The 18,429-nt window shown below is 48.2% G+C and overlaps 1 protein-coding gene across 2 annotated transcripts; it reads left to right on the forward strand.

The window, feature by feature from the left end:
- Window positions 1–23: 23 nt before the first annotated feature.
- Window positions 24–18,185, forward strand: CCNB3 (cyclin B3). Of its 2 annotated transcripts, none has more exons than XM_083423884.1 (12): window positions 24–157; window positions 604–715; window positions 1,378–1,455; window positions 1,704–1,810; window positions 2,387–2,546; window positions 5,186–5,278; window positions 5,640–5,732; window positions 6,502–6,639; window positions 7,085–7,240; window positions 13,708–13,857; window positions 14,080–14,210; window positions 15,614–18,185. In XM_083423884.1, the coding sequence occupies exons 2-12, from the start codon at window positions 638–640 to the stop codon at window positions 15,681–15,683; spliced, it is 1,254 nt and encodes a 417-aa protein (XP_083280010.1). In that variant the 5' UTR covers window positions 24–157; window positions 604–637; the 3' UTR covers window positions 15,684–18,185. The 2 variants fall into 2 exon arrangements, with proteins under 2 accessions (XP_083280010.1, XP_083280011.1); XM_083423885.1 differs by lacking the exon at window positions 24–157 and adding an exon at window positions 282–430.
- The last annotated feature ends 244 nt before the right edge of the window (window positions 18,186–18,429 follow it).

Here is an 18,429-nt window from a genome sequence, read left to right on the forward strand (position 1 = left end):
CCCGCCCACTCTGGATAACGTCCGCGGGCATTTTCGGCTCTCAGATTGGCTGCTGTGGGGGCCAATCGGAGGCCGCCATTCCACCCACGTCGTATGTTTAAAAACGCATTTTTGTACAGTGGAAGAAGCGAAGCAGCAGCAAAAAAAGCAAAAGCAGGTACGTAACCAGGTGATCTGGTCTGGGTCCCCCGGGAGGTAAGCCTTTCCCCGCTGGATTCCTGCGGGGACAAGGATCCCCGTCCAACTTTCACCCTGGGAGTTGGATATGAGTCCGCCCCCACCGCCGCCGCCTCTGGATGCCCAAGGCACGCCTTGCCCTTGCGGCTCTGCGGCCAAACCCCCTTGAACTCTTCAGCGTCCTCCTTGACCACGCATTGTTTCAGGGTGCCCAGCTGTTACCAGGTCTTTCCTTTCGGGACTCCCCTGCCCTGTAAGCCAAGCAGTCGCTCAGCCGCTGTTCCTCGTCCTTGCCCCCGTCGGGCAAAACTAGGCTTGCTGGGGGGCTCTGCGCGCCGGGGGAGGGGGGCGGCGGCAGGAAGTCCCCTCTGGTGTGTTGCCCTCCAAGATGTTAGCATTTCAACCTCCACTCTTCCGCATCCCCAGGTTTCTTTGGAGAGATTGGCTTCTAGTTGGGAAGATGCCACGTCCGCGCAACTTCGTGCCGTCCCAAGTGGACGGAGCAACTGCGGATGTGGATAATGCCGAAGCGCAGCAGGTGAGTTTAGGAGGAGGGAGGCCTTGTCATCCACTCTCCCCACACCCCATGCTGAGGTGCTGTGCCTGTGATGAACATCCTACCACCCCAACCTCTTGCTTGAGGGCAGGTTGCTGTATCAAGCGATGTCTGTCTGGCACTGGCGTAGCGTGGGGGGTGCAAGGGGGGCCGGCCGCACCAGGCGCAACATCTGGGGGGTAGGGTTAGGGGGCGCAAATCCACGGGTTAGGGGGTGCAAATTACTTGCCTTGCCCCGGGTGCTGACAACCCACGCTACGCCACTGCTGTCTGGGACTGCTCCTGGGCAGCACCTTTCTGGGACATTTCTGCAGTGTGGTTGTGTGTGTGAGTGTGTGTGTTTTAATAGCATCTCTGTCTCACATTTTTCTCCAAGGAGTGTTAGGTGGCGTCCATGGTTCTCTCCTTCCTCTTTTAATCACCACAACAACCCTGTAGGGTAGGATAGCCTGAGAGCCAGGATCTGGACCCTGGTCCCAATCTGACACTAACCATTCTCATATTGCTGGCTATCCATGTGTTGAGAGGGGTCTGTGTCTGCAAGGACAAGGCTTTGGGTTTAGAGGAAGGGGTGGTTTGAGGCAGTTCAGGTGAGTGCCCTTGTTGAACACAGGCCTGTTTTGGCTAACCTCTCTTTATCTTAGGAGCTGAGCTCTCTGGCAAAGCGACCCCAACCCCTCGGGGATTGCCGAAAGCGTCCTGCATTTGGGGATATGACCAATGTAAGTATGTGCTCTTCTTCCTGGGGGTAGGGTTGGGGTGACCCACTGCCTGTGTTGTGACGGTGCCATTAGCAACCTGCCTGCCTCTCCACCCCTCTTAACTTGCCTGGGAAGAATGGATCCTTTCCCACTGTTGTCCAGGGCTAAAAATGAATTAGCTGTGGGGCAGCCTTTCTAAAACCAGGAGGTTGCAGCCTCCATCAAAGTGGATGTGTGCAGGTAACGGCCTCTCTGCCTCTCCCCTGCAGGCCCACACGTCATTACAGAAGCAAGGGAAGAAGGAGGTGGCCAAGAAAGCCTCAGAGATAACAACTCTGCCTCAAGTCACAGAGAGCGATGGACACGTCGTGAAAAAGTGAGAGGTTGAGCACATGTTGGGTTGGGGTACTCCCATCTCCCCTCCCACCACTTCTGGGATCTACCCCTGTGTCATGAAAGCACAAAAAACCCTACTAAGTGGTCTGGAGCTGGTGGCACCTAGCCAGGCGTCGAACCAAACTGTGGCACCAGCCTCTCGCATGTCAGTGGCTTTTTGCCTATCTCTAACAAGGAGAATGGATCGCATTGATGGCTGCATGTACCACCTGCTTAGGAGAGGCTTCTGTCTGCCTCTGCTAGGCTGGTCTATGTTTACTGAAGCATATATAGCAGCTTTCCTCCCTGTTCCATCATAGATGCCTACAAATATTGGGGATTCATTTCCCATCCCCCACAATCTCTCTATTTTCTCAGTTGGAATCATTATCCTGTCCAGGTAAGGAAGGGATCAGTGGTTAGAGCACTCACTGCCCATGCAGAAGGCTCTTTTAATACTGGTAGTCATGCCTGTCCCTTGTGGCTAACTGAGGTGCTTGGGGTGAGGCATTCCACCCCAGCCAAGCAGTCCTAATGTCCCATTACAACTCTGAACTATCCCTCTGTCCCCTTTCAGGTCTCTAAGCAAAGCTGCCTCTGAGGAAGCACCACCAAACTCTGACCAATTTGCTAAGAAGGGTGCGATTCAGGCCGAAGAAGAGGAGATGGACCATTCCCTGACATCGGTGGATCAAATGGCGTCGGCACTGAACCCCACTTGCTCTGAGACAACGGAGGTGTGTCTTTATCAATGGCAACTAGCCACAATGGCTGTGCTCTGCGTCCATGGCTGGAGGCAGTAAGACTTCCAAATACCAGCTTCTGGAAATTGCAGGAGGGGAGAGTGTTGCTCTTGTGCTTTGGTTCTGCCTGAGGGCAACTGGTTGGTCCTGCCTTAGGGCAACTGGTTGACCACTGAGAGCAGGAACTTAAAACTCAGGACAGAGGAGCTCTTGGTCAGTCAGAAAGCAGAACAGGGAATAGGGGTTCAGCTTGTCCTGGATGGGGTCACACTCCCCCTGAAGATGCAGGCTTGCACTTTGGGAGTGCTCCAAGAGTCAGGTGTCTGGGGTGGACAGGAGTGCATTTGCACTAGTGCACCAGCTGTGCCCATTCCTGGAGAAGTCTGATTTGGCCACAGTGACACATGCCTTAGCTATATCCCTTCTGGTCTACTGTAACACACTATATGGGGCTGCCTTTGAAACGGGTTCAGGAACTCCAACTGGCTGTTTTAATTCAATTAATCTTCTCAGATGCAGGAACAAAGCCTTTTGCATGGTAAATCCATTAAGTCCTGTAGCTTCCAGAATCACAGCTTCAATTTTAACAAAAATCACTTTCAACATTTTCTTCAAATCCTTATGTATCACATCCCAGGCTTTCTTAATAATTTTACATTGCCACCACATATGGTAGCCTCTCATACACTTTACCAGCCTTTCCTGCTTCATCTCCATCACCGTCAAAACTTCCCAAATCAATTCACACAAGGTATCATTTTTATTATAGACCAACCTTACTTTCCCTTGTATTTTCTTCAAACCTCGCACCCCAGCCTTTCCAACCTTAATAGTTTGTGCATTCACCTCTCTAAGTTGTCCCACAGCCTCTGACAGTAATTTAGTATTCTCCCAAACTTGAAAAGCTGCCTAAATTCTTAAATTCTAAAAGCAAGTCAACTACGCTGTTTAGTTTCAGCATTGAAATTTTTGCTTCTGGCATTTGTGGTTCAAGATGGGGGCGGGGTGAGTTCTTTCCCCTTATCCCAGCTTCCTTTCCGAGATTAAATTCCAAAACAAAAAGTTCTTTCCCACCAAGGACAGTATTCTTTTAACTTTGTCAGCACTTTGTCAAGGCCATTTAACTAGACTCAGTAAAATAGCCCAGTACATTCAGCCTCCTCGCCCGCCCCCCCGCCTTCCACTTTAGTCACAAAAATGAATTTTAGCAGATTTAACAATCTCCTTCTTAATATCCATTCATATCAAAATAGTTTTGAATTACCAATATACATAAAACTGATTCATTCTAAAAATTAATTCAGGCCAGTATTTGCAATGAATATTACAGTCCTTTTTTATTTTCTTAAACAAATCCACAATTATTCTGTTAGGTTAGATGTCTTCAACACTCCGAGGGCTCAAAGACTTCTTTACCAAAGATAGCGTAGGTTTAGAGGATAAGTCCAATCTTTGAGATTGATGTAAGCAAAAGCAACATGCATTCTTTTAGTTCTAATAATTCATTAGTTATCTTCCAAAAAGAGTTTCATCCACACTTCACTTGCATATAATTCGTGCCTATAGCACCAGTAATGGGAGCGGACTTATTTTTTTCACTCCCAGTTTTTTGCCAGATTGTCCAAATTAATCAATTTTTCTTCACCTTCCAAGCAGTTCAGTGTCTGGAATGTTGGCAGCTTGTGGCTAGATTCAGTGGTTTTGCATTCCATAGAGCTGCGATAGTGCTTAGCCCGTCGGCTCCTTTGGCTCCCCCCCCCCCAACTCTCCGTTCCTTTTGGGACAGAGGCAGAGAACGGACAAACTGTGGGGCCTCCGTGAGGCTGCAGGACCCCGAGGCACCCCAATGCTCCTCTTGGGGTTTTGGAGGGAGGTGTGTCACCCTCGCGCTCTTCCCCTCGCTCTATGAAGCCACATCTGACGGGGCCATCAGATTCTCAGTCCAGTTGCCATTTTGCGGAAACGAGGAAGTCCACTTCTCTGCAGCTTTCATGGTTTGCAGACATTGATGGATCTACATCCGAACACAGGAAGTTGCCTTATAATGAGTCAAACCAACCATTGGTCCATTCAGCTCAGTATTTTCTACACTGACTGGCAGCAGCTTTCATAGGTTTCAGGCAGGGGACATTCACAGCCCTATTCTGAGATGCCATTAGGGATTGAACCTGGGAACATATGCATGCCAGGCAGATGCTCTTCCCCTGAGCTGCTGTCCTTTCCTGTCTGCTGGATGGCTTTAGGCATCTTCTCAGAAGCTTGTCACATAACAAAGGTCATGCAATGGGCCTTGTGGCTCTGTGCACTCCACACCTCTGTGCAGTTCTGCCTGCATCCAGAGCCCGTGGACTTCTCCTGCATTTAAGCCCATGTCTACAGACCCAGCTGCAAGTTACTGCAATTAGAAGCCCACCAGTCCCACACTGCTATGAGCACTTAGGGGGGAAGACTGATGAAGGGCTGTAGCTCAGGAGTAGAGCTCCTGTGTACATCCAAAGGGTAGAGCTGAACTAAGTTCTCTGAAACTGGTTTTATTTCCTCTAAGTAGAAAATAAAGCAGTTTGAGGCCTGGAATGTGTTTCTCTCCCCCTCTCTCTGTATCTATATTTATACACTCATACTGTGATGTGCAGGTCGTTCCAGTCGACAACAATGGCCAGCCGGGCGACCCTTACGCCAACTGTGAATATGCCTTGGACATCTTTATGTACATGCGGGAACGTGAGGTAGTGTGGGGATGAGCTCTGGGGTGGTGGGTGTGCTTCCTTTACTCCACAGCTCAGCCCCCTGGAGCAAAGGAAGCTGACCAGGGTGTGTGTGAGTTGAAATTGCCAATATTGGGTGGTTATACCTTCAAAGGCAGTGTGCCTCTGCGTAATTTCAGTTTCTGTGAATCCAAAAAGAAGCCATAGTCGGTGCAAATTCTGGCACCACCCATGTGCCAATTGCTTTGGCCTTTTGCTTGGTCCTAGAACAAGGGCTTTTCTTTGGTAGTCCTCATCCCTGTGGAAGTTTTGGGTGGCTGCTGGGGGTGGGCAGGGGCACCTTGCTGGCACAGCTCCTTCTCATCTATTCCCTCCTTTGCAGGAGAGGTACTTGCTCCCAGACTACATGAAGGATCAGCCTGACATCACCACAGAAATGCGGGCCATCTTGGTGGACTGGATGGTGGAAGTGCAGGTGGGTGTCAGGATGGTAGAGTTGGAAGGTTTCTCCAAGAGCCCTCTAGTCATAGTTTAGGGAACTATATGAAATATTTAATGCCGTATTGTTTTTAACACTCGATTGGGAGCCGCCCAGAGTGGCTGTGGAAACTCAGCCAGATGGGCGGGGTATAAATAATAAATTATTATAAGTCCAACCCCCTACAATGCTGCCTATGTAGGTGGCATCCATCCACCCATCCAAGCGACACAATTCATGTCCCCCTGCTTGTGACAGCCTAGTTGGGCAAGGAAGAAAGCTGTAGGTGGACTGTTAGCAATGAAGGAAATAGCAAAAGGTCTGTTTGGGACTCAGTGACTTTCCACGGAGGGAATTGTCCACAGCTGCAGTGTAGGATGGGAGCTAGCCCATCCTCTGGCACTCTTCCTGCAACGTTGCCCATTGACCCTGAAGTTCTTGGTCATTGGATTGGAGCACTGCAATGTGGAGCAGAAGGTGGGAGCAAGTTCAAATCCTGTTCCTGGTGGGAAATACTATACAGGGGGTGGCAGCTCAGGGGCACAGCTGCTGCTGCTGCTACATACAGGGGGCCCAAACTGAAAAAACCCTTTTCTGTCCAAGAGCCATGCTGGGTATAGATCCAGGATGTTTCTTAACATCCTGGCAGGACCAGCTTGCCTTTAAAAATAATACAGCCCTCAAGTTTCTGTCCTTTAGGACTTCAGTTAGGGTTAGGAAGTCTTTGAGCAATGTGTAACCTGGCTTATTTTGCCTCCCTCTTCAGGAGAACTTTGAGCTCAATCATGAGACACTTTACTTGGCAGTCAAGCTGTTGGACCACTTTTTGGCGAAAGAGACCACCATGCGAGACAGGCTGCAGCTCATTGGCTCCACAGCCATCCTCATTGCTTCCAAGTTTGAGGTTAGCCCAAGCAGCAAGCCACCATGATGCATGCCTTAGTCACCTCCCTTCTGAACTACTGTAGCATGCCCACTGTAGGGATGCCTTTGAAAAGTGCTTGGAAACATCAGCTAGCCCGTATGGGGATGCGGGATGGGGCCTTCTTGGTGGTGGCTCCTCTCGGACAACTTAGAAACTCTCTCCCTAGAGAAGCCAGACTGGCTCCTTCCTTGCTGTCCTTCCACAGGCAGGTGAAGACCTTCTTGTTCCAACAAGCTTTGGGGAGCTGACTGCTTTTAAGGAAAAGACTGGCACTGTGTTGGTTTTTTGTAGAGTTTTAATATATTTTTTTGAGTCTGTGTGTGTGTGTAGTTCTATCAATGTTTAGCTGTTTTTTAATGATTGTTTAAAGGATGTAGCAGGAACCACCCCTTCCCCACCCAATCTTTCCTCTCTCTCCCTGCAGGAGCGCTGCCCACCCTGTGTGGATGACTTTCTGTACATCTGTGATGATGCATACGATAGGAAGGTGTTCCTCTGCACTGAAAAGAGTATCTTGATAGCGCTCAAGTATGACATCAACATCCCCATCGCTTACCGCTTCCTCCGGCAATATGCCAAGGTCAGTAGCAACCCTCGGGTTTGGCCCCTGTGTTTGTGAAACGTTACCTGGGCCTTTTCTTTTCGGCCAGGCCATCATCAGAAGATCCTAGGTTCAATCCCCAGTGTCATCTCCTGGTAGAGGTATGAATGTCCCCTGCCTGAAGCCCAGGAGAGCTGCTGCCAGTCAGTGCAGGTAGTACTGAGCTAGATAGACCAATGGTCTGGCTCGTAAGGCAGCTTCCTCTATGAGGCTCATAACAGCGACTGACACAAAAGGTGTATTTGCTGTTAGGATCCCATTTGGATTTGAATGATTTGAGTCCTCCTTTGAGATAGATAGATGATAGATAGATAGATAGATAGATAGATAGATATAGTTTGTTTTCTCAATGTATTTTTATTTTAAAAATTCTTGGTTACAAAAGTATGAACAGTGTCTCTCCTTTTTTCTTTTCCAAGTAACATTTTTACCGATCAATTTCATTTGTTGAGACATTAGTGTTAGGAAGAAAAGAGAAGGAGGTGGAGGGGGGAAAGGCGAGTGGGGGTGGGGTCGGGTGGCGATGTTTCTATTTTACAGTGGTACCTCAGGTTACATATGCTTCAGGTTACATACGCTTCAGGTTACAGATTCCGCTAACCCAGAAATAGTGCTTCAGGTTAAGAACTTTGCTTCAGGATGAGAACAGAAATCGTGCTCCGGCAGCACGGCGGCATCAGGAGGCCCCATTAGCTAAAGTGGTGCTTCAGGTTAAGAACAGTTTCAGGTTAAGTACGGACCTCTGGAATGAATTAAGTACTTAACCCGAGGTACCACTATACTTAATGTATGTGTGGGTTTGTGTCAGCTTCGCTTGTGCATGTTCTCTGCTATTCGCTTGTGTTCCTTTGGTTGTGAAAGAAGTTGGGGTTGGCCTAGGGAATGGTTGTTCATTTGTGATTGGCTGTGGTGATCTTCGTTTTCATGTGTGTGTGAGTGGGTGGGTGTTTTGGATCAGGTTAGCCATATTGATTTGTATGCTGTTGGTGGATTATTGTCATTGTCCTGTTGGGCTGTGTATGTGTTAACGGGGAGCCATACCGGGGTGAAGGCATCTTCTTCTGTTTGTCCCCGTGTCAGTTTCAGTTTATTGGTTAATTTTTCTAGTAGGGCTGTTTCCCATACTATTTGGTACCATTGGTCCATGCTTACTCCTGACAGGTCCCTCCAGTGTCTGGTTATGGTGTTTTTGGCTGGTGAAAGTAGGTGGGTTATAAGTTCTTTGGGGTGTAAATGGGCATTATTGTCTTGGAAGATGTTTAGTAGGGCCACTTCTGGGGTGGTTTCTAATACTTGCTTAGCTATCTTACATATGTCTCGTATGGCTGTTGTTCAGAATAGTTGGATTTGGGGGCATTCCCACCACATGTGGAGGTATGTGCCTGTGGAGGTGCACCCTCACCAGCACTTAGGTGAGATTTCTGGGCATATTAGCGCTAGTTTTCTTGGTGTAAGGTACCACCTGTGCGTGAGTTTCAGAGTGAGTTCTTTCCTTTTCGTTGATACGGATTTAATTGGGGGGGGGGGGTTTAGACCATATTCTGCTCCACTGGATGGGGTTAATCTCATAGCCTATGTCATCCTCTCATTGTTTTTTAATTGCGTCTGGGGAATTCATGGGATTTTGGAGTACAGTGGTGCCTCGCAAGACAAAATTAATTCGTTCTGCGAGTTTTTTCGTTCTACGAGTTTTTTCGTCTTGCGAAGCACCAATGTGTATTGACGGTTTCCCATAGGAATGCATTGGCGGTTTTAAAAAAAAGGCGCAAGACGTTTCATCTTGCGAAGCAAGCCCATAGGGAAATCCGTCTTGCGAAGCAGCTCAGAAAACGAAAAACTCTTTCGTCTTGCGAGTTTTTTGTCTTCCGAGGCATTTGTCTTGCGGGGCACCACTGTAGTATTTTGTATATTGCGGATACCATCCCTTTGCCGTGTCCCTTTGTTGTTAGGGGAGGAGGTTTTCGAAGGTTGTCAGGGGCCTAGTTGCTGCTGATTTTACTGTTGGGTTGTTTAAGAGGGCATGTAGTTGGTGTTGTGTTAACCAGGGCATTTGGGTGTCTTCTAGTTTGTCTTGTATTTCTTGTGTTGACAAAGGTTTGTTATTTTTATAAAAGTCTATTAGGCGATATAAGCCTTTGGTTTGCCAGGTTTTTATCTGGAGGTTTTGTGCTGCATGGTGGAATAATGGGTGGTGTACCAGGGGAATTAGTGGGGATGGGGTTGGGGATAGTTTGCCTATTTCTGCTTTCTATGCTTTGAGCATGGTCTGTGTGTACCTGTTAAGTGTTGTGGGAATTTTCCTTAGTTTGTTTGGGAGGAGTGGGTATGCTGTGGTGCAGGCATTTTCAACTGTGTCCCTCTCTAGGTGTATCCATTTTCTAGTCTCATCTTCTGGTATATATAGGGTTATATGGCGTACTTGGTTGGCAGTGTAATATGCTTCTACAGTGGTGCCTCGCAAGACGAAAAGAATCCGTTCCGCGAGTCTCTTCGTCTAGCGGTTTTTTCGTCTTGTGAAGCAATCCTATTAGCGGATTAGCGCTATTAGCGGTTTAGCGGCTATTAAAGGCTTAAGGGATTAGCGGATTAGCTGCTAAAAGGCTATTAGCAGCTTAGTGCCTTAGAAAAAGGGGGTGGGGAGCGAAAAAAAATTGCAAGACATTTTCGCCTTGCGAAGCAAGCCCATAGAGAAATTCGTCCTGCGAAGCGCATTGAAAAACGGAAAACCCTTTCATCTAGCGGGTTTTCCGTCTTGCAAGGCATTCGTCTTGCGGGGCACCACTGTATGTTGGGGTTTCTCCATCCTTCTGAGGAGGGGAGGTGCAGTTATTTGGGGCTTATTCTTGGTTTTTTATGTGAGAATATAAATGAGTGTAGTTTTTGTCTGCCATTTGCGGAGTTGGGTTGGGGGAATCCAGATTGGGAGGGTTTGGAATAGGTTGGTTAGTTTTGGGAGAGTGATCATTTTGATCATGGCTATTTTGTCTGAGAGGGTGAAGTTCATGTTGTTCCATCTCTTTAGCTCTTTGTTAATTGTTGCCACAAGGGCTTGTAGTTGTGGAGGTATAATTTATTGAGGTTTCTGGTTATTTGTACCCCAAGGCCTCTGAACTTGGTGTGGTTTTATCTTGGTGGCGTTGGTGAGTTCTTTTTGGGTGTGAGGAGGGGTATTGAAGCACATAGCTTCTGACTTCTGACAAAATTTACCTGTAGGCCCGATACTGTTGCAAATGTGTTGAGTTCCTGATTAGGGATGTTGCTGTGCTTATGGCGTCTGGTATTGTGACCATTAGGTCGTCTGCGAAGAGCCCTAATTTATAGGTTCTGCCTTTTATTTCCACTCCCTTGATGTCTGTGGCTGCTCAGATTTGGATTACTAAAGGTTCCAGGGCCAGGATAAATAAGAAGGGAGACAATGGGCATCCTTGTTTTGTGCCTCTTTGGATTGCTATACAGTGGTACCTCGGGTTACATACACTTCAGGTTACATATGCTTCAGGTTACAGACTCCGCTAACCCAGAAATAGTACCTCGGGTTAAGAACTTTGCTTTAGGTGAGAACAGAAATTGTGCTCTGGTGGCGCGGTGACAGCAGGAGGCCCCATTAACTAAAGTGGTGCTTCAGGTTAAGAACAGTTTCAGGTTAAGAACAGACCTCCGGAACAAATTAAGTACTTAACCCGAGATACCACTGTAGTATTAGAGTCCATATTGTAGTCCTGCATTTTGCTGAGGCTTGGGAGTATATCTGTTTGAGGATTTGTAGGAAGTTGGGGCCAAACTGCATGTTAGTTAAGCCTAAGCAATCAAAAGCTTTGAGGATGTCTAGGGACATAACTGTCAGTAGGAGTTTAGTTGCCTTGCTGTGTTCAATCAGGTTCAGTAATTTCCTGATGGGGTCTGTTATATTGCAACCAGGGACAAAGCCAGTCTGGTCTGGGGCTATTAACTTGTGTAGGAAGATTTTTAGGCGGTTGGCCAAGATTGATGTGAATATCTTGTAGTCTTAGTTTATTAATGAGATTGGGCGATATAATTCTACTTTGAGGCTGTCTTTCAGAGATTTTTGGGATGGAGACTATTTTGGAGTACGTCCAGGTTTAAAAACTAAAAGGGACTAAAAAAATTCTGTACCCCTTTCTTTTCAAAAAATAGAAATGAGGGTGGAATAGAAAATGAGATAAAAATAAAAACGAAATGCAGAAAATAGAGAAAAATAATTTAGAGAGGGGCAGATTATCTGGGTTGGAGTGGCGATCCCAGGGAGCGGCCTGCGATGGATCAGGGCTCTCTTCTGGGCACCACATTTTTATTTTTAAAGGAAGGGTTTGAGGTAGAAATAAAAATAAAGATAAAGTTGTTTTTTAAAATAAATGTAAAAATAAAAATTGAGGGGATGGAAAAAGCGAGGGAGAAAAGGGGGGGTTGACTTTTAAAGGAGAGAGAGGGGGGAATCAAAAATATTTGAAAATAGATTAAAAATAGTGATGATAGTGTTTTTTAAGAAAGGGTATTTTTTTCCTTTCTCAGCGGGAGGGTGGTGACCATGCAGCGCTCTCTTTGTGTGGTTTCCCTCCGGCTCCCTGCCTGTTCTTAGTGCGCCAGCCGCCTGGGAAGTAGGCTTCAGTTGGGCCTGGGTTCAGCTGCGTGTTCCTTCACGGCCTCCCTTGCCTTCCCGGCTCTCCTCCTCTTCTTCAGTGGCGGGGGTGGTGGTAGCAAGGTCGGGGCTCCTCTCTCCCTTCCTCCTCTTCCCCTCCCCCTTTGTCTCTTTGGCTCTGAGGTCCCTCCTGCGTTGGAGCTCCGCTGGGTTGTTGGGGAGGAGGGAGGCTGTGGCTCCCTCGGTAGGCACGCCAGGTGCCCCCGGTTTCCACACTGGTGTCGGTGGAGGCAGAAGTGGTGGGGCCTGGGCTACTTTCTCTCCTTCCCCTACTGTTTCCGTGGTGGCTCCAAGGTCCTCCTGACCTCAGAGCTCCAGATGGCCAGGTGCTCTTGGTCCCAGCTCGGTCAAGGTTGCTTGGGGGGGGCTGCGGTTTGCTCTGGACACCCCCGGTTCCTCTCCGGTGTCGGCGCTGGCAGCAGCAGCCCAGGAGCCAGCCAGGTAGCGTTGTAGGTTCTGGCTGGCTTCGGGAGCTGCCTGCTGCCATGGCATCTGCCATGCTGCCTTCTGAGTCCTCCTTTGGTGAATCGCCCCTCCTTCCATGGGTGGGATGTTTTAGTCCCTCCTTTTAAAAAATATTAGTGGGTTTTAGGTTTTGTTGGCTTCACGCTGGTTTTAAGGTAAGTCACTTTGAGTTACTTTTCTTAAAAAGTAAAAATAAGTGACAAGTTTAAATAATGATAATACAGTGGTGCCCCGCAAGACGAATGCCTCGCAAGACGGAAAACCCGCTAGACGAAAGGGTTTTCTGTTTTGGAGGTGCTTCGCAAAACGAATTTCCTATGGGCTTGCTTCGCAAGACGAAAATGTCTTGCGAGTTCCTGCGGGGTTTTTTCCACTCCCCACCCCCTTTTTTAAGGCACTAAGCTGCTAATAGTCTTTTAGCAGCTAATCCACTAATCCCTTAAGCCTTTAATAGCTGCTAATAGCGCTAATCTGCTAATGGGGTTGCTTCGCAAGACAAAAAAACCGCTAGACGAAGAGACTCGCGGAACGGATTCTTTTCGTCTTGCGAGGCACCACTGTAATAATAATAATAATAATAATAATAATAATAATAATAATAATGGCCTTAGTTTGTCTTGGGTGTTTTCTTTCTGTCTTTGATCAAGGTGCTAGAATCTGTGAGGGAAAGGAATTGGGCTTCTTTGGCTGCTAGAGCTGGTAGGTCTTGTTCCTCCGGCGCACAGGCTGGAGAGATCCACCTCAGGCAGCCTCCTAGTTGGGGGCACATGAAGGGTTGGCTAAGACCCACAGGTTGCTGTGAATCTAGGCTATACAGGCCATAGCTCAGTGGTGGAGTGTCTGCTTTGCATGCAGAGGTTCCCAGGTTCAATCCCCACTAGCATCTGGTAGGGTAAGTGTAAGCAGTACACTGTAAGCAGTATTGTGTTAGATTGAGGGTCAGCATAAGGCAGTTTCCTGTTTCATGGTTCATAACAGTGACAGCTACCAAAGGCACATTTGATAGTCCCTTCTGACTGCTGCAGACTCTTTGCTGCAGACCGCTGCATAGCTGTCAGATTTGAAAATAAGGGACCGACAGCCTCAAAAATAAGGGATCAGCAGCCAAAATAAGGTATTTTCTGGGCACAGGTATGTTCAGCTTCTGAGCCCCTCCGAGCCAGAGGCAGAAAGCCCAGCCAGCAGCCAAACGAAGCCTCATCTGTAAGGGACATGGCGCTGGGATAAGGGACGATCCCACCAAATGAGGGACGCTTGACAGCTATGGACTGCTGTGACCTCTTCTCACAATGGCTTCCTCCTTTCTCACTCTCCATCTCTGCAGTGCGCACAGGTCAACATGGAGACTCTGACACTGGCTCGCTTCATCTGCGAGCTCACCCTACAGGATTACGACTTCGTACAGGAAAGCGCCTCTCAGCTGGCTTCCGCCTGCCTCTTTTTGGCACTCAGGATGAAAGAGCTCGGGGGCTGGGTGAGTGGGTGGCCTTGGAGCAGTGGCAGGGAGGGCAGGGCCTTGCAGCTGGTGGCTCCTGAACCTGGCAAAGAGGCTGAGGCCCTCGAAGCAGGGCTCCCTTTGGGTGGGGCAGCCAGAACCAAGTCAGAAAGCTGCTAGAGGAGCCTCCGGTTGTGTGAATCCTCAGGCATATCAGGGTAGGGCAAAGAGGCTCCTTACTCACTCACTCTCTCCCAACAGGGTCCCACACTAGAACGTTACAGTGGCTACAAAGATAAAGAGCTTTACCCTCTGGTGAAGAAACTCAACTTCATGCTGACCTACAAGCACGATGAACGACTCAATACTGTGTACAGCAAGTACTCCCACCGGTAGGGCTTTTTCTTTCTGCCCCCTGAGCTGCAAAAAAAAATCTGTGCTTAAGCTTACTTGGCTACCCTCAGTGCTGGCAATCAGGGCCATTATCCCACTTTTGCCTTGTCTCCAAGGAAGGAGAACTGTTGGAGGAAGGACGATGGGCTTGGAAAAGGCAGGTTGTAGAAATATTGTTATTGTACACATCACCTTTTCTGATAGGGCCTCAAGGCAGCTTACAGATTAAAAAGAAGAAGCTACAAGCATGGAGGTGTGTGTTTGGGGGGAATTGTTAGAAAACAGCTAAACAATAATAGGATTAAAACTATATAGATGTATAAAATATTTACACCCTTTCCTTAAAAGCAGTGAGTTCCCCAAAGCCTGTTGGAACAAGGAAGTCTTCACCTGCCAGTAGAAGGAGAGCAAGGAGGGAACCAGTCTGGCTTCTCTAGGGAGGGAGTGTCACAAAACTGTGGTGACTTTGTTCTTTTAAAATCTGGAGAGACAAGTGATATTCCGTGTTCTATAGGACTTTCAGTAAGACACCTTGGAGACCAGATCTGGGTTTACACACCTTTCATGTAACATTTATTTCATATAATCAAGCATACATGAATATCTTGGTACCAAGAGGTTCAAACACACACACACATTCATCCTTACTCACATGGCCCTTCATGTAGGTTGTAGGTTTTGGGTTGTAGCAATTGTCCCAGCAACACTGAGGGCATGCAAAGGGGTCTTTTTTATAGTCTTCTTTCCCATTGCCGTCCATGGGTTGTCTGCAGAAGGGCTGTCTCCACCGTTCTTCTCCTGTTCTCCTCCTGGACTATCATCAAAAAAACCCTTCTCAGTCATACTTCAGAGCAGGCAGACAGTATGTTCCGGACCTTTAACTCCATGGCCCACTGCCAGTTCCTCCCTGTTTTTGTTTGAGGCTTTTTGCTTTCAGTAAACAACATCAACATCATACATTCTTCTTTGATAGAACTAGTTTCTCGCTTCGCTTGCCGGCATATCATGCTCTGCAAATTCTCCATTTTCATTTGGGCCTAACATTCATACTACACACTCATGACAGGAGACAACTCCCTGAGGTGTCTGGGAGCAGCCACCACCAAGAAGGCCCTCTCCCACACCAAGCGTGCCTGGGAGAGTGGTGGGATGGAGAGAAGGGCCTCCCCCAAATATCTCAAAGCCCAGGCAGGTTCATATGAGGGAATACAGTCTTTCAAATAGCCTGTGAGCTAAGCTGTGAAATACTGGAGCTGGCTCAGTAACATACTCAAAAATGTGGCTGTAAAAAAAAAGACTTGGAAGGTGAAGTTCCTTCTCAATTCTAAAGCTGTTGAAACTGCTGCTGTGAGGTGGGGTGTCCTAACAGTTCTCTCTCTCTCTCTCTCTCTCTACCTTACAGGGTCTTCTTTGAGGTGGCCAAGATACCCCCCATCAACATGCGGAAGCTGGAGGAAGCCTTGCAGAGCTAGCTCTTCCTTGGCAGGACCCAAGGAGGTGCCTTGGACGTTCTTGTACTGAGGTGCTGCAATGCTGTTTCACTGTAGATGACCTGTAAATAGACATGTACTATTAGCCCTGGAGAACCCCTCCTCTTTTTGTAACGTAAATAGCAATTTAAAAAATATATATTTAAAAAATGTATGGTGGGTAGTGGGGGAAAATAAAACATATCACTTTTGCTAGGAAAAGACAGAAGTTAATAAAGTGTATTCAAGTGCACCTTGTTAGCAGCCTTATGTGGGCTTGTGGCACCCCTTTTCTCAGCAGAGACCAATGGGTGGTCCCATATTTGGGGTGAGGGTACACGCATGCAGAGTGTCAGTTGAATGGGACCAGGTCCTGGAAAATAGATTTTGGGGAGCTCTCATCCTCCTTTCTCTTCTGGCCAGGCTGCTTGGACCTGGGAGTCTAAAGGGCTACAGGTTTCCCGATGAGCCTCTCAGCTCAAGACACTTCCTGCTATTTTGCCTGTCTGCCTTCTGGGCTACTGTGCAGCTCCATCAACAAGAGCCTGTGGCCTGTCCTGCTTCTCCCTGCAAGTGATGGGGCCTGGCTTCACTGCCCACCCAGGGCAGCATGTCCCTGATCACCTGCATAGCCTGGTGGGATTGCAGAGAGACTATTGACTGGGGATCTTGCTACCTTCTAGCTGCTGTGAAACTGCAGCTCCCTTCAGCCTCAATAGCCATGCTCTCACACATCTCCGGTCAAACACTGCAGTGTTTTGAGGCCTGGGACAATTTAGCAACAGAGCCAATTATTTGGAAGCAGGCTGGTCTCTCCTTGACTACAGGTATCCAAGTACAGGCTAGGCCAGGGGTAGGCAACCTAAGACCCAGAGGCTGGATGCGGCCCAATCACCTTCTAAATCTGGTCCGTGGACGGTCCAGGAATCAGCTTGTTTTTACATGAGTAGAATGTGTGCTTTTATTTAAAATGCAGCTGGGTTATTTGTGGGGCCTAGGAATTCGTTCATTGTTCCCCCTTCAAAATATAGTCCAGCCCACCATATGGTCTGAGGGACAGTGGACCGGCCCACAGCTGAAAAAGGTTGCTGACCCCTGGGCTAGGCAGTCAATTGCCAGGGCTGTTCCAGCGCCTTCCTTTCCCATTGTCAGCAGCCAGGGGTGGAGATTTGCCATCTCTCACAGAGCCCTTCCTTTAGTTCTCCTTACACGTCACCAGAGGCCAGAGGTTTTCAACCTTTTTGAGTCCATGGCTCCCTTGGACAACTATATTCTTTCTGCAGCACCGCTGTGAGGCTTAGGAGCCATTATGTCACCCCTTGCCTGCAGAGCCAGCAGCCCCTCACCCTCCCTTGTGGGGTGTTCCCTCGGCCTCCTCTCCTTGGGAGTCCTCTGGGCAGCTGTAGCTGCTGCCCATGGTCTCTGAGCTGCGCCCCCTGCCCCAAAGAGAGGTGCCTCCTCACAGGGACCTGGGAAGCACCACTGGCCAGCCCCAGAGGCACCATTCTCCTGGGGAGCGTGTAGCCAGGGCCGCTGCAACAAAACAGCTGTGCAAGCCTTTGGGAGGCAGAGACATGAGAGGTCATCAGAGGAAGGAGGGAAGGAAATAGGGACAGAGACCAGTGTTGCCTGCAGCACCCCTGACCATCATTCAAGGTACCCCATGGTGCCACGGCACACTGGCTGAAAACCACTGGCATAGGTCATCACCCTTGCCAGGAAGCTGATCTGGTATGATTAAATTTTAGCACTTGATGGACCCAGGGATTAAAGAGGTCTGGCACACACAAACGAGGCTTGTAGCACTTTATTCCCTTCTGCTTTTGAGAATGCCTCCTTCCTGCTGAAAAGTAGACTAAGACTCACCACCAATGTCTCCTGTTACTTTCCAGGGGCAAAATGGATCACCATCTCTATTGTAGTCTAGGGAAATATGCTTCTGCGGGTTACCCAGCTCCTCTGCTGAACTGGTGCCTGGTGCCATCTAGTGGACATTTGAGAGTTTTTGCAATCCTTAGCTGACTGTGCTCGTGATGTGCTGAAGGCCTTTCTCTTTACCCAGGGAGTCCAGCAGTAGTTGTGGAGAGCAAGGAAGCATTTGCAACCCTGCCCCCAGGGCCTGGGTGTTGGTGCTGACCTTTAAAGCCCTAAATGGCCTCTGCCCAGTATACCTGCAGGAACCTTTCCATCTCCATTGTTCAGCCCTGACACTGAGGTCCTCCTCTGAGGGTCTCCTGCTGGTCCACTCACCATGAGAAGCAAAATTACAGGAAACCAGGTGTAGGGCCTTCTTGGTAGTGGCGCCATCTCTGTGTAACGCCCAGATGTCAAGGAGATAAAGAATTACATCTGAAGGCAGTCCTGTATCGGGAGGTTTTTAATGCTTGATGCTTTTATTATGTTTTTTTATTATGTATTTAGATATGCTGTAAGCTGCCCAGAATGGTTGAAGAAAGCCAGCCAGATGGGCGGGGTATAAATAATAAAATTCTTATTATTATTATTGTTGTTGTTGTTGTTGACTGAGGGGATACAGAATTACGGGGCAGCATTTGCTGGATGAATCCCTTTATGAAAGGCCTCTGCAGCTCAGTGGCAGAGTCCCTCTTGGCATGCAAAAGGTCCTGGGTTCAAACTCCCATGGCATCTCCAGTTTAAAAGATCTCGCATGGTGAGAGAACACCAGCAGAGATGTAACATAAAACATGCAGCAAGGAAAAACATGGAAATACAGGATGTCCCCTTTTAA

The sequence above is a fragment of the Podarcis tiliguerta genome (genome assembly GCF_965153285.1).
Source record: "Podarcis tiliguerta genome assembly, chromosome: Z".
NCBI lineage: Eukaryota > Metazoa > Chordata > Lepidosauria > Squamata > Lacertidae > Podarcis > Podarcis tiliguerta.